Source organism: Aotus nancymaae, unplaced genomic scaffold, assembly GCF_030222135.1.
Source record: "Aotus nancymaae isolate 86718 unplaced genomic scaffold, 86718_ANA_hifiasm-v0.15.2.pri h1tg000067l, whole genome shotgun sequence".
Lineage (NCBI taxonomy): Eukaryota > Metazoa > Chordata > Mammalia > Primates > Aotidae > Aotus > Aotus nancymaae.
This window is the reverse complement of record NW_026988482.1, coordinates 18,039,028-18,052,611: the sequence shown is the minus strand read 5'-3', so window position 1 is coordinate 18,052,611 and position 13,584 is coordinate 18,039,028. Positions and strand designations below refer to the sequence as shown.

The 13,584-nt window shown below is 48.9% G+C and overlaps 1 protein-coding gene across 2 annotated transcripts in view; it reads right to left on the bottom strand.

The window, feature by feature from the left end:
* GASK1A (golgi associated kinase 1A) overlaps nucleotides 1–13,584 on the bottom strand; it is a 74,206-nt gene that overhangs the window by 54,992 nt on the left and 5,630 nt on the right. The window contains exon 1 of one of the 2 annotated variants that reach the window (XM_064366970.1): nucleotides 9,833–10,195. The exons of the other annotated variant lie outside the window; for it this stretch is intronic. Within the exon in view, the coding sequence (XP_064223040.1) occupies nucleotides 9,833–9,868 (36 nt within the window). The 5' untranslated portion in view covers nucleotides 9,869–10,195. Of the gene's footprint in view, nucleotides 1–9,832; nucleotides 10,196–13,584 lie in introns of those variants that run through there. 2 annotated transcript variants of the gene reach the window in all.

Here is a 13,584-nt window from a genome sequence, read left to right as displayed (position 1 = left end):
TACCCCACTAAGAAAAAGCTGCAGCAAAGGGTAAACTGGGCTAAGGAGCTGAGCTCCAGGTCCGCCCTAGACACACACATCAGCCATGAACTCTGCCAGGAGGTCCAGTCCCAAGCGCATCTCCATCACTTGCCCTGCCCCCACCACCTCTTCTTCAGCCTCTCCTGGTTCTCAGATATGAGGCCCCTAGAATATTCCACAAAATCTGACCCTTCATCCAACCAGCTCTTGGGTGGAATTCTCCCAGATGTGTCTTCTGCAGTGTTGGTGCTCATCACAACCAGTGTCCTCCGTACAGTGGACAGCAAGGCGATGTCCCAGATCATTTAAAGGACTTCACCAGTCATGTGCCTCCTGGGAAGTTAATACCCCCAGGAGCAGCCCTCGACCTATGGCAGACAGGAATCGGCGAATAAAGACCCCGTCCTCTTTACCTGTGGGGTAGAACAACTCCTAGGAGCAGCATGTTCCTCATGGTCTCCCAGAAGTCCTCAGCAGGACGGAGCCCCAGAGGTCCCCAGCAGGAACCTGCCCACTCATGCACCCTGCACTGGCTGCCTTCCCTGCCTCACTTCCTCCCTCCCTACCGCTGTCTTCTGGTGACATCTTCCAGGTAAACTGTTTGCACTGGAATCCTGGTCTCAAGGTCTCCTTCTGGAGGAAGCCAATCCCCTAAGACACAACCTTATAGGGCAATTATGCTAATTAAATGAGATAACTGTCAAATGCTTACAATTATTTTAGACCCACAATACACGCTCAATAAACATAAGCTATGAGGGGGAATAAGAGGAGGAGAATTCCTCCATCATGCAACTGTCATTCCAGGTACAGCTGAGGAAGGAAGAAGCTGTACCCAGTGAGGGCCGAAACAGCCCATGGATGAGAGGCCCTTGGGAGGTACACCTTTGAAAAAGAATGTGCATGTGCTGTTTTCCAATCTGAAGATGATTCTCTTCATCCTATGGATTCCAGATCTCTCTCTCTCTCCACATTCACCTCTCTCTCTCTCTCTCATCTTTCTCATGCATGTGAAAGTAAGTAGCTTGAACATGTAATACCTCACACTTGAAACATGGAAAGTCAGGCCAAAAGGGAGCTCCAAAGAGCAGGGAGCAGAGGCCAGAGACAGGATCAGTGAGACTTACTGAGGTCCTTCTCACCCTCAGACCCCACAACTTGACCCAGATCCCCTCACCAATCCCCAGACACTTCACACAAAACTATGTTCCTCCGACTCTCTGAAAGGGAGTTGCAGATGTCACCCCAGGTGCGGGTAGCAGAGGGTAGAGGGTGGGCAGGAAGAAAAAAATCATTCCTCTCCTGTCTCAGATGAGGAACACTGGCCAGTGGGGCTGCTCATCACGGGGCCTCTCAGCCTGGACGGGATTCCAGCCCAGGTTCCGCCTCAGCTCTGAAACTGCTCAGCCTGTGAAGGGAGCATGGGATGTGCAGTTCTGCACAGGGCCCTTAGCACATGCAGTTGCCAGCTCTCTGCTCCAGGGACAGAGTGACCTACTTGTCATCAGAAAGACAAATGGCATCTCAGAGTTTGTGCACATTCTCCAAGGAGATCACAAGTCCTGAGGCTCAGTTGGATGGCCCACAGCCCACGGGGCACAGGCTGAGCCAGGAACTGAGTATCCTCCACCCAAATGGTTACAGGGAGCACCCCTCAGTCCCTGGCCACAGGACCACGACCATTCTCAAGTCCCCAAACTATTTGACAAGTTTTATCTCTAGGCCTAGAGGAGAGATGGGCAGGTCTCTGTGGCCTTCCTGCTATCACCAGCCTAGCATAGCTGCAAATAACACATGGGCTATTGATCCCAGCCCCACTGTGTCCTTGCCGTGTGACCTTGGGCCTTGATCTACTCATCTGTACAATGGGGGTCATGATAGTACCTAGTACCTCCTCCTTCATAGGTGGTCCATTCATTAGTTCATTAAGCAGGTATTTCCTGAGCCAAGCACTGTTCCAGGCAGAAGAGATACCTCATGAACAAAACAGATAAAAGCCCTCTTATGGTGGTGACATTCTGATGTTAAAGAATGTGACTTGTCAATCGTAAAAATAAAACCGCTCTATTAACACTATGAAAGTTATATGAGGTGTTGTAGATAAAGCATTCAAAACAGAGCCAGATGCACAGTTAAGTTCTACGTTACCTGTCATTAGGATTGTTGCTATTAGCGTGATGGTAATTTTCTAGCAACGCCCATGGGATGAACTCCATGGCAGGATCCTGGCACTGTACTGACAGCAAGAGTCCCATAGGTTGGAATGTCAGCAGTGTCCCTTATGTCCCCCCGTTTGCTGGCTGCCCTGCCCCAGTCTCCACGTTGATTATACATTGGAGCTTTGCAGCCCTGCTGGCCCCAGGAGCCCTCTCCACATCCACAGCTGAATTAGCATTTTGTTCCAGCTCACAAGAGCCCCAGTGTGGGAACACCACAGGCCAGATGGAATTTGGGAGACCCTGTCATTTGTTGGAAGTTTTCTCTGGCTGACTTTGTATTAACAGCCACACATTTTGCTCTCAGAACTGGGAATGGGGCTGGGGTCAAGATGGGGTAGGAATTGCTACTGAAAAATAAAGCAAGTTTCTTTCTGGGCTGTGCCTTTCCAGCCTTAGAGATTTCTGCTCCCTGGCTGCTAAAAGGCCAAGATGCAACCTCAGGGAAGAAGGGGAGGGGAGCAGGTCTATGCCTTCCTGATGCACTTCTCCCCTCTTTTGACCAAATTTGTGACAACAGGAGGCCAAGCCAATTAGGAACTCTTCAGGACAGAATCCACCTCACTCTTCACCGGACTTACACAGGATTAGACCTAGAGGAGAGTTTGTAAACCAGGACCCACAGGCCAAACTGGCCTGAAGATGTGTTTTATTTGGCTTATAGTGTTTTAAATAAATTTGAACCAATATTTAAGACAGGATATTTCACATAAAAATTCAAATTTCCAGCTTCCCTTGAAAAAGGGGACGTTCTAGTTACACTCTGGGCCCAGGTCCCCACACGGCTGGCATAGAGTGGTACTCTCTCTCAATGATGTGCTCCCTGCAGTTCACCACAGGCCCCACCACTCCCTATTGTCTCCCAACACCAAGGAGGAAGGACAGTTGCCTTTGGCATCTCATTTGCCTTACTGTTTTTCTTATAGAAGATGAACACTTCTCTGACCACAGCTCAATTAAACCTAAGAAAAGCAAACATAGGCAGATTTGTTTTCCTTACCCCCAGCCCACTTTATTCACTTGTGCTAGCAGCCTGGCCTCCAGCTGCACTTCAGATTACATCTCTTGGTCCAGGGCTACAATGTCCCATATGAGAGCCACTAGCCACATGTGACTATTTACATTTGAATTAATTAAAATTTTAAAATTTCCATTCCTGGTTGCAGTGGACACATTTCAGGTGCTCAATGGCCACCTGCGAGTAGAGGCTACTATGTTGGACAGCGCAGGATAGAGCGTTTCCCTCATCTCAGAAGTTCTGTTGGACAACTCTGGAGATATTTAAATATAAGATGTAGGAGGCTACCAACCAACGGAAACATCTGTTGCTCATATCCTCCGCATCTACACTGTGCTGGATGCCCTGGGGGGAAATGATAAGCATTGGGGCTGCTGCCTTCCAGGAATTGGGGAGAAAGCCTAATTAGGAAGTCTCTGACTTCTCAGTCAAAACAAGAGAAGTGCCTGGCAGTGTCCGATGGACCCTCTTGGATTCAGAGAAGAGGAGCAGGTCTCTGTCCATGTCACAAAAATGCTCTGCTTGTCTACCACATGCCCTCTCAGCCCAGCCCCAAGCAGAAAACTGCATCGGAGGCTTCCAGAAATGGAGGTTCCCTCAGCGCCCTCATGGAGATGCTGCTTAGAGGATGGAGGCTGAGCCTCCACACACGTGTCTTGGAGGCTCCCCAAGCAAAATGCACAAAGAGAGTCAAATTGGGCTTCAGAGATTACCTCCCTATCAGTGCTTCCTCCCCAGCACTGGCCTTCCCCATTCCCCTATGTCCGTCTCCTGCCCCCATACCTCCCCAGGGGTTGTTCTCTGCCCAGGCCTCCCCAAACCCAGACCTAGTAGCCTCCCAGGGCCCCCTCTCTAGTCTTGCCCTTTCTTCTCCTCTATCTATACAAGATGCTCTGGGACCCAGACCCTTGGGACAATGCTTGACGCAACAAACTAATTTCCAAGGATATTTATTTTTAACAAAAAATTTCTGAAGACTAGATATCAAAATGCAAGGGCTAAGTCCAAGTGTGAGAATGTTCAGGTTGATGGAGTGGAAAAAGCATCACATTTGTGTCTGGAGGGCCCACCTGGAAGTCCTTCATCTTTATAACTGCATGACTTGGGCTTGACTCAGATTCACTGCGCTTTTGGTTTTTGATCTCTTAACTGGGTCTCGTACAACAGTCTTAACATTTAAAGGATGAGGAGTCCAGGAGATGATGACTGAAAAAGCTACAAAGTCCAATGCTTTGGGCATTGTTGTTACTGTGTTGTTATGCTACAATGACATCATATAACAGGTTGTATATACAATATGTTATTATTACTGACGGGAAACTGTCTTCCAACACCCAGCACCGTGCCTGGCACATACCAGGTTTCAATTTTGTTAAAGATTATTTTTTAATGGCTGTGGAGGAAAGGCTGGGGAAAGATGCTTTTAGGCAAAGTGGGTTTCTGGCACTCCCCCAGAAACAGATCACATTGATGAATACCTACACAGAGGCAGGGGTTATGAATCTTTTTAATACCAAAGAGCCTTCTGGCCACCTGGTGAAACTGAAGATCCTTCTCAGGATGCATTTTTTTATTGTACAGAATGAAAAATACAGGGTTACCAAGATAATCAATTACACTGAAATAATTATCCAGATCGTCTAAAAACAAATGTGTGATACAATGCTACGTATGCTTCTTTATTAACACATTAAAAACCAATATCTATTAGTATACCTAATAACAAATGCACTTTCAAAGCAGTGATGAATAAAAACTGTATTTCAAAGTATCTGCTTCTACTGTCATTACGTAAAATATCTGTGACTTTTCTTGGTGACAAAGTCACAGGTCCTGCCAACACTACTGTGGCTAATGCCTACATTCATTATCAAAGAAACACTGAATTCAGTTAGAGATTAGCGAAAATAAAGATGTAACTTTCTTTAACCTAGTGCTCTCCTGAATTTCATGTGTTAAAGCAGGTTAAATATGACCTGAGAAGGACTCCGTACTTCTGTATTTGAGTCCTTGTGGATGAACTGTAACCTAGCTTAATAGACAAAATTAAAGTCCTAACTTAATAGTATGCACCAGTAACAATGGCTGAGCTTTGGCCAATCCCAGTGGCCATACTTCAACCACTCAGACTGCCAAATGTTCAAACTGCTCAAATAAGCCAAACGCCGAGCTGTAACCAATCTCACTGTTTCTGTACCTCACTTCTGATTCCTGTACATCGCTTTACCTTTTTTGCCTAAAAATGTGTTCTGACCACAAGGCAACCCTGGAGTCTCTGTGAATCTGCTGGGATTCCGGGGGCTCCCCAACTTGCGAATCATTCATTGCTCAATTAAACTCTTTTAAATTTAATTCAGCTGAAGCTTTTCTTTTATCACATGCTTGGACCCCCGATCAAGAACTCTTGAACTAGGCATCCCTTTACCCTTCCTCTGATTCCAGTTCACTGTCATAGGGATGGATCCCCAGGGAGAATGCAAAGGCAGTCCCTCCTTGCATACATCCCAAACTCCTTCTGAGGGGAGCCAGAGTCAAAGGCATTCCCCATTCCCGGTCCTCTTGTTGCACTGAAGGATCTTCCTGACAGTTCTGGAAGCCCAGGACTTGCTGTGCCTCCAGGTCTGTCTGTTGTCCGAGGACAATGTAAACACAGCTCCCATTAACTGAGCATGGAGTATGTGCTGACGGCTATGCTTATTAAAGCATTCAGCATACGCTCCCACAAGAAGGCTCTGGTACTGCCAAGGGAAACTGAAGCTAAGAGGTGAAAGGTTTCACTGACATGCCCAAGGTGGTGACCAGGGTTTGAATTCAGTTCTGATTACAGTTCACCCTCTGAACCCTTCATGCTTTAAAATCGTAACAAGTAAGATATTACGACAATTACAGTCTAAACTCAGCCACCACCAGGGAGAGAAGTGAGTGTGAACCAGGAGCTAGAAGCCTCTTCAGACTCCCAGCGAAATGACTACACAAGGCGTCCCTGCGCAGTCAGCCTAAAGGGAGATGAGGAGATTTTAACTGGAGTTTCAGGGGAGAATGTTCTGAAAGAAAGGAATACAATAGCATCTTTGTAGTTGCAACGGGATCTTGGGCGCAGGGGTGGGGGTCGGGGGCCAGAACGTGGTGAGTAACTGTAAGAGCTGACTAGGACCAGGGCCTGCAGACAGCGGCCAGGCATACAGGGAGGCTGGGAATGAGCACCCGCGCTATCCAGGAAGCAAACCTGCCAGCAGCCAGTCCCTGAGCTGGGGTCCAGGTCCCCCAGGAGGCAGACACTGAGCCTCTGTGTGGACAGACAACAGAGCCACTCTGTCCTTGAGAAAGAAGCCTGTGTATCCCACTCACTCTCCTTCCAGCACAGGCACAGACATCCAAATGGCCCATTCACTGGCCGTTACAGCCTCCAGCCCTCAAACTGCCTGCAGCCTCCACCTCCACTGGGCCCAGGCAGCCAGGCAGCATGACCCCAGCCCCCACCACAGTCTGGGCACAGCTTGAGCCTGGTTCCACCCTGACTACTCCATCAAACACCTCTGCTTCAGAGCAGGCTCTCATGAACCCCGGCAGCACCTCTGCAGCTGCTCTTTGGCTATGCAAGTGTGTGACGGTATGTGAGTGTGTATGCGACATTATCAATGTGTGAATGAGACTTGTTTCACTGTGACACTGTGAATGTTAATGTGAGCATGTGGTTTATGTGTGAGTGTGTGAATAATGAATCTAAGTGCATGGAGTAGGTGGATATGTGTGAGTGTGTATATCTACCTGACTGTGTAGAGGGTATGAATAGCAGAGACACCAGCAAGAAAAAGACTGATTGGCCAGGTGCGGTGGTCCATGCCTGTAATCCCAACACTTTAGGAGGCTGAAAGGGGAGAATCACTTGAGGCCAGGAGTTTGAGACCAGCCCAGGCAACAAAGCGAGACTTTGTCTCTACTAAAAATACGAAAGAAAAAAGAAAGAAGAAAAAGGAGACTTAGGGAAGAGGAGCCCGCAGGAGATTCCCAAGACCTCAGATGACATCATTACAGGAACTTTCCTCAGCCAGTGGCCTGGCCTGGGCCCCACCCTCACTGCTTCCACCTAGACAGGTCCAAGGGACTTCAGGGGTCCCCAGACCTCCTCCTAACCAGCTGGGGTAAAAGAGTGAGATAATCGCACCATTATTTTCACACTTGTCCACTGTCCTCCCAGACGTAGGCCTGGGCTCATTCAGGTTTGGGTCCAGCCCCTGACCCCATTTTCCAGCCACAAGACCTCAGACAAAGCATTTGGTTCCTCTGGGCCTTAGTTTCCTCATTAATGAAAAAGAGTCACACCTAGCTGACAGGGCAACACACCTGGCCCACAGAACAACATGTCTGGAACACAGAGCAACACGCCGGGACTCAGAATATCACACCTGGGACCCTCAGAACACCACATCTGGGACCCTCAGAACATCACACCTGGGACCCTCAGAACACCACACCTGGGACCCTCAGAACACCACACCTGGGACCCTCAGAACATCACACCTGGGACCCTCAGAACATCACACCTGGGACTCTCAGAACATCACACGTGGGACCCTCAAAACATCACACCTGGGACCCTCAGAACATCACATGTGGGACTCTCAGAACACCACACCCTCAGAACACCACACCTGGGACCCTCAGAACACCAAACCCTCAGAACACCACACCTGGGACCCTCAGAACACCACACCTGGGACCCTCAGAACACCACACCTGGGACCCTCAGAACATCACACCTGGGACTCTCAGAACATCACACGTGGGACCCTCAAAACATCACACCTGGGACCCTCAGAACATCACACGTGGGACTCTCAGAACACCACACCCTCAGAACACCACACCTGGGACCCTCAGAACACCACACCTGGGACCCTCAGAACATCACACCTGGGACCCTCAGAACACCACACCTGGGACCCTCAGAACACCACACCTGGGACCCTCAGAACATCACACCTGGGACCCTCAGAACATCACACCTGGGACCCTCAGAACATCACACGTGGGACCCTCAAAACATCACACCTGGGACCCTCAGAACATCACATGTGGGACTCTCAGAACACCACACCCTCAGAACACCACACCTGGGACCCTCAGAACACCAAACCCTCAGAACACCACACCTGGGACCCTCAGAACACCACACCTGAGACCCTCAGAACACCACACCTGGGACCCTCAGAACATCACACCTGGGACTCTCAGAACATCACACGTGGGACCCTCAAAACATCACACCTGGGACCCTCAGAACATCACACGTGGGACTCTCAGAACACCACACCCTCAGAACACCACACCTGGGATCCTCAGAACACCACACCTGGGACCCTCAGAACATCACACCTGGGACCCTCAGAACACCACACCTGGGACCCTCAGAACACCACACCTGGGACCCTCAGAACACCACACCTGGGACCCTCAGAACATCACACCTGGGACCCTCAGAACATCATACCTGGGACCCTCAGAACATCACACCTGGGACCCTCAGAACACCACACCTGGGGCCCTCAGAACCTCACAACTGGGACTCAGAGCTTCACACCTGGGATGCAGGCAATGCACTTGTCATTAAGTAGACAAGTAGGCTTGCCCCCATCCTCCCCAAGACTCGGAATTCCTGAGGGCCCTGGGGTATAGGGCATGCTCATTCTCATCCCAATGCTCAAATGGAGGTTGGGCACATGGCAGGCAGATGCCTCTCTGATAAATAAATTTAGTAAATGTGGGTTTCCTTTGTCCTCCCTTCCTCCACCACAGACAAGCACCACTGCTGTCCCAGAAGCAGGCAGAGAGCAGCACTCTGAGAAGCTGGTTGGGAGTTACCCCCAAGGATGTATGCACAAGGACCCTTTTTTTTTTTTTTTGAAATGGAGTCTCACTCTATCACCCAGGCTGGAGTGCAGTGGCATGATCACAGCTTACTGCAGCCTCAGCCTCCTGAGCCCAAGCAATCCTCCCACCTCAGCCTCTCAAGTAGCTGGGACTACAGACACATACCACCATGCCCTGCCAATTCTAAAATTTTTGTAGAGACAGGGTCTCCCTATGTTGCCCAGGCTGGTCTTGAACCCCTGAACTCAAGGGATCCTTCCTCCTCGGCCTTCCAAAGTGCTGGGATTACAAGCATGAGCCACCACACCTGGCCCTGCACAGGGACTCTTGACCAGGCAGACCTCCTAGCAGGTGCAGCTGTCTATGCCGTGAGTCTAACGCCGGGAGCACCACACAGAAATTCCTCCAAAGAGACCCAAAAGCAAGCAGGATTTTCCACAATAAGCAGGTATTGCTCTTACAATTTAAAAGAGAGAGAGAGAAAACAAGAGAGTTGCAAAGCACTATCAGGCCCAAATGGAAAATCGAGGAAAATGTTCCCCTATAATTAGGTCAGGAAGAGAAGCAGTGACAATATTCAAAAGAACAAGTTTCTAAGAATCCTACCTCAACTCTACATTCACCAAAGACAAAGGTCAATAGCAACTCTAAAAGGGAAGTCCAGACAGACAGAATGGGACGCCTAGAAGAAAGAGATTGCACAGACCTGGAGACAGAAAGCACATGTGAGGACCCGTCCCATCCATGAATGCTCCTTTTTCCAGGCTCTGTAGGAAACGTGCTCCTTGCTCTTCCCCAACAGCGTCTCCCCCTCCCCACGTCTCCCGCTTTCCTTCCACCTGGCCAGGAAGGGTTATCACATCATCCCTGGGCTGCAGTTCATTCATCTCCTTTGGAGAGAAGGATGAAAGGAACTGTGGCTCCTGCACTTTTTGAAATTACAGCCCTATAATGTCACAGGTTTGACTATATTTGAGTCTTCCCTTCCCATCTCAAAGATATCACCAAGCATTTAAAAGCACTAAAGTAACTTCTTAAATCCTTGCCAGAATAGCTTGAGAATTTCCTAGTGTCCAATACATTGAAAGTCACCTCACAGCACTGCTGCAAAGCCAGTCTGGCCAGAAGCAAGACTGGCCAGTGGAACTGCTGGGTTTGTCCTGCTGATAATGCCTCCCCAGCAGGAACACAGAGCTGACACTAGGACAGCCCTGGAACATATGAAGCACAGACAGGCAGTGACAGTCAGCCCTCAGTCCATCCAGGAAAACAGCGCTGCTCTGCCAAAAAGCGACACCATTGACAAAATCCAGCTCCGAAGAGTATGTTCCATGCGGCCCGGGAGCCCCGCCTCATGGCACGCTCACAAGCTGCAAGGGGCACCTGCCTGGCCCAGCACCATGCCCACTCTTGAAAGGTTCTCCATAGAGCTGGTCTCGTTTGCCTCTGTGCCTTACTCTCTTCATCTCGCATCCCTGTGTCTCTGGCTCTGACTCTTCTCATTTTTCTCTTGTTTTCTTTCTTTTAGTCTTATCCCCTCTGATGTCCTTGACAAGTTCTTTGGCCAATGGCATTTCTGGAAAAATCCCTACCCGACTTGGCTCTTACAGAACTGTGAACCTGCTGCCCCAGCCAAGATGGGAGGATTTGAATCCTCCAGCTGGTTCTGGAAGAGGCTGTTTGCTCACTGCAAGCAAACACCCTCGAAAGCCAAACAAAAACTGCCCACAAGTAAATAGCATGTGATACAGCCCCTTCCTGCGGCCACTTAGCAGAAATCCAAGCCCATAGCAGGCGGAGAAGTTGGGCTAGGGAGGATGCAGCGGCCACAGCCCCTACCCACTCTCCAACAGTGGCAGTCAGCTGGGCTGGAGCCCAGGAGGAAGGGAGCCAGGTGTCTACACTGGCTGGAGGAAGGCGTCAGGGACCACAGGCAAGGTAGCTTGGGGAACAGAAATAACCCTGTACATGCAATTATCACTGGAATTCTCTCTAACCTGCTCTCCCCCTTTTTCTTGAGATAGAGTCTTGCTCTGTCACCAGTGGCTCGATCTCAGCTCACTGCAGGCTCCGCCTCCTGGGTTCAAGATATTCCCCTGCCTCAGCCTCCCGAGTAGCTGGAACTACAGGCATGCGCCACCATGCCTGGCTAATTTTTAGTAGAGACAGGGTTTCACCATGTTGGCCAGGCTGGTCTTGAACTCCTGACCTCAGGTGATCTGTCTGCCTCAGCCTCCCAGAGTGCTGGGATTACAGGTGTGAGCCACCACGCCCAGACTCTATCTATCCTACTCTTGTGATTATCAAGCCAATATGTACAAAATCAGTTCAGAGGATTAAAAGATAAGTATCCAACATTTCACCATTGATCTTAAGAATATAACATAATAAATGAATTTATAGAATTGAAGTGATTAGTATCATTGTTAAATACGTTACTTCTGTAATGATCATTTCTAAGTGTGACTAGAAAAGAAACACCAAAAACTAAATGAAAATGAAAATGAAGAGAAAAGAAGAAGGCCAACAGAGACCCATAAATACAGATGCCTGAACAAGAACCTGAAGTAACTCCTGACCTGCTCTCAGGCTCCGCACCTGAGATTACCAAGGGCTGGAGGCTCTCCCGCCCAAACATCCTCCTACCTGCTCCCTCCGGCCTGCTACAGAATCCATACCTCCATCCTGGCCCCTGGATCACACTCCTTCTTCTCAGCCCCCACAACTGCTCTCTAAAATGCAAACACAATCCCACCTCTCCAAGCTCAAAAGCCCTTCCATTGCCCCCTCTGCCCTAGGGACAATAACACAAACCCTTAGCTGGGTGGGGAGAGCACCCACGTCCAGGAGCCAGGCTCTGGCCCCAGCCCCATCTCCAGGAGGTTCCCCTGTGGTCCCAGCCTAGCTTCTTCCCAGTCAACTTTTAACAGCTCATTTTTGCCTCCAGGGATTTTGCAGGTGCTGTTCCTTCTGCTAGAATGCTTTTCTCTCTTTTTTTCTTTTTTTTAATTTACATACATTAAAACAGAAATTTTTCTGTATCGTTCTGACTCTTAACACATGTATAGATTTGCACGGCCACCACCATAATCAGGACACAACAGTTCCATCACTCCAGAATTCTCCTTTGTGCCGGCCCTTTGTAATCACAGCCTCTCCACCCCAACCCCTGCAACCGCTGATCTCTTTTCCATCCCAATAGTTTTGCCCTTTCCAGAATGTCACATAAAGGGAATCCCACAGTATGTAACCCTGTAGGATTGCTTTCTCCCACTCAGCATATTGCCTTTGACATCCCTCCACATTGTTGCCTGGATCGATGGTTCTTTTCTGTCGCTGAGGAGTAGTCCACGGTATGGACGTACCACATTTATCCAATCTACAGTTGAACAACATTTGGGTTGCTTCCAGTTTGGGGCAATTCTAAATAAAACTACTATAAACATTTGCATCCAGGTTTTTTTGTAGACATGTGTTTTCATTCCTCCTGCATAAATACACAGAAAGGGGATTGCTGGGTTCTATGGTAAGTGTACGTTTAACTTCAGAAAAAACTGACACTGTTTTCTACCGTGTTTCCTGCTTTAATGTATGAGAGCTCCCGCTGCTGGCATCCTGACCAGTACTCGAGGTTGTAGGGTGTTCTGTTTCACTTTTTAACTATTCTAACAGATGTATAGTGGCTTCTCTTTTCTTTACTTGACAGAATCCAGGTCCTCGTCAGATACTCCCTGTCCCGGAGCCTCCCTCTGCCCCATTCACTCCTGAGTCTATCCTTCCTCTGTATCCAGAACATTTGGCCCACAGGGCTGAAGCATTTCTTTTCGCTTCCCTCTCCCCTGAACCTACCACCTACCACCTGCTCCTGCGCCACTCCCCACCCCCAACACATACACACATACACACAGGCAGCCTCACTAGACCGTGTACTGCCCACGGGCAGGGTATGTGTTTTTGATTTTTGTATTTTATGCCCTACACAATGTCTGACCTAAAGCAGGCATTTCATAAATGAATGGATAAATGAATGAATGGCAAGGCGGCAGGGAGATGGAGGAAGCATTAACACACATTTACACATTGAACGTGAACCCTCCACTCAGGAATTCCAATGCCCCTTGAGAGTAAGGCTCAGCCCTGCCCACAGAGACAGCCATTCCTTCAGAACTCGTGAAGGCCTAGAGATCAGAGTGAGGCCCCTATAACTGAGTACCCCCATTTTTCTAAGAGAAAGATAAGAAGTTTTTTAAAAATTATTTTCTTCTCTTTCCTCCTTTTCCCTCATTCCTCACTTCCTACTTAGCTCTTTAGTAATGCAGTTAGAAGCTCTACCTTCCCTTCCCCAAACACTCCCGACAAGGCAAGCTTATCTATGTGCTTACTTAGAAGCTCCAGAGCCTGAGCTACCTTCCACCAGGAGCTTGCCTCGAGAGATGACAATTTGCAACCTAAAGTACG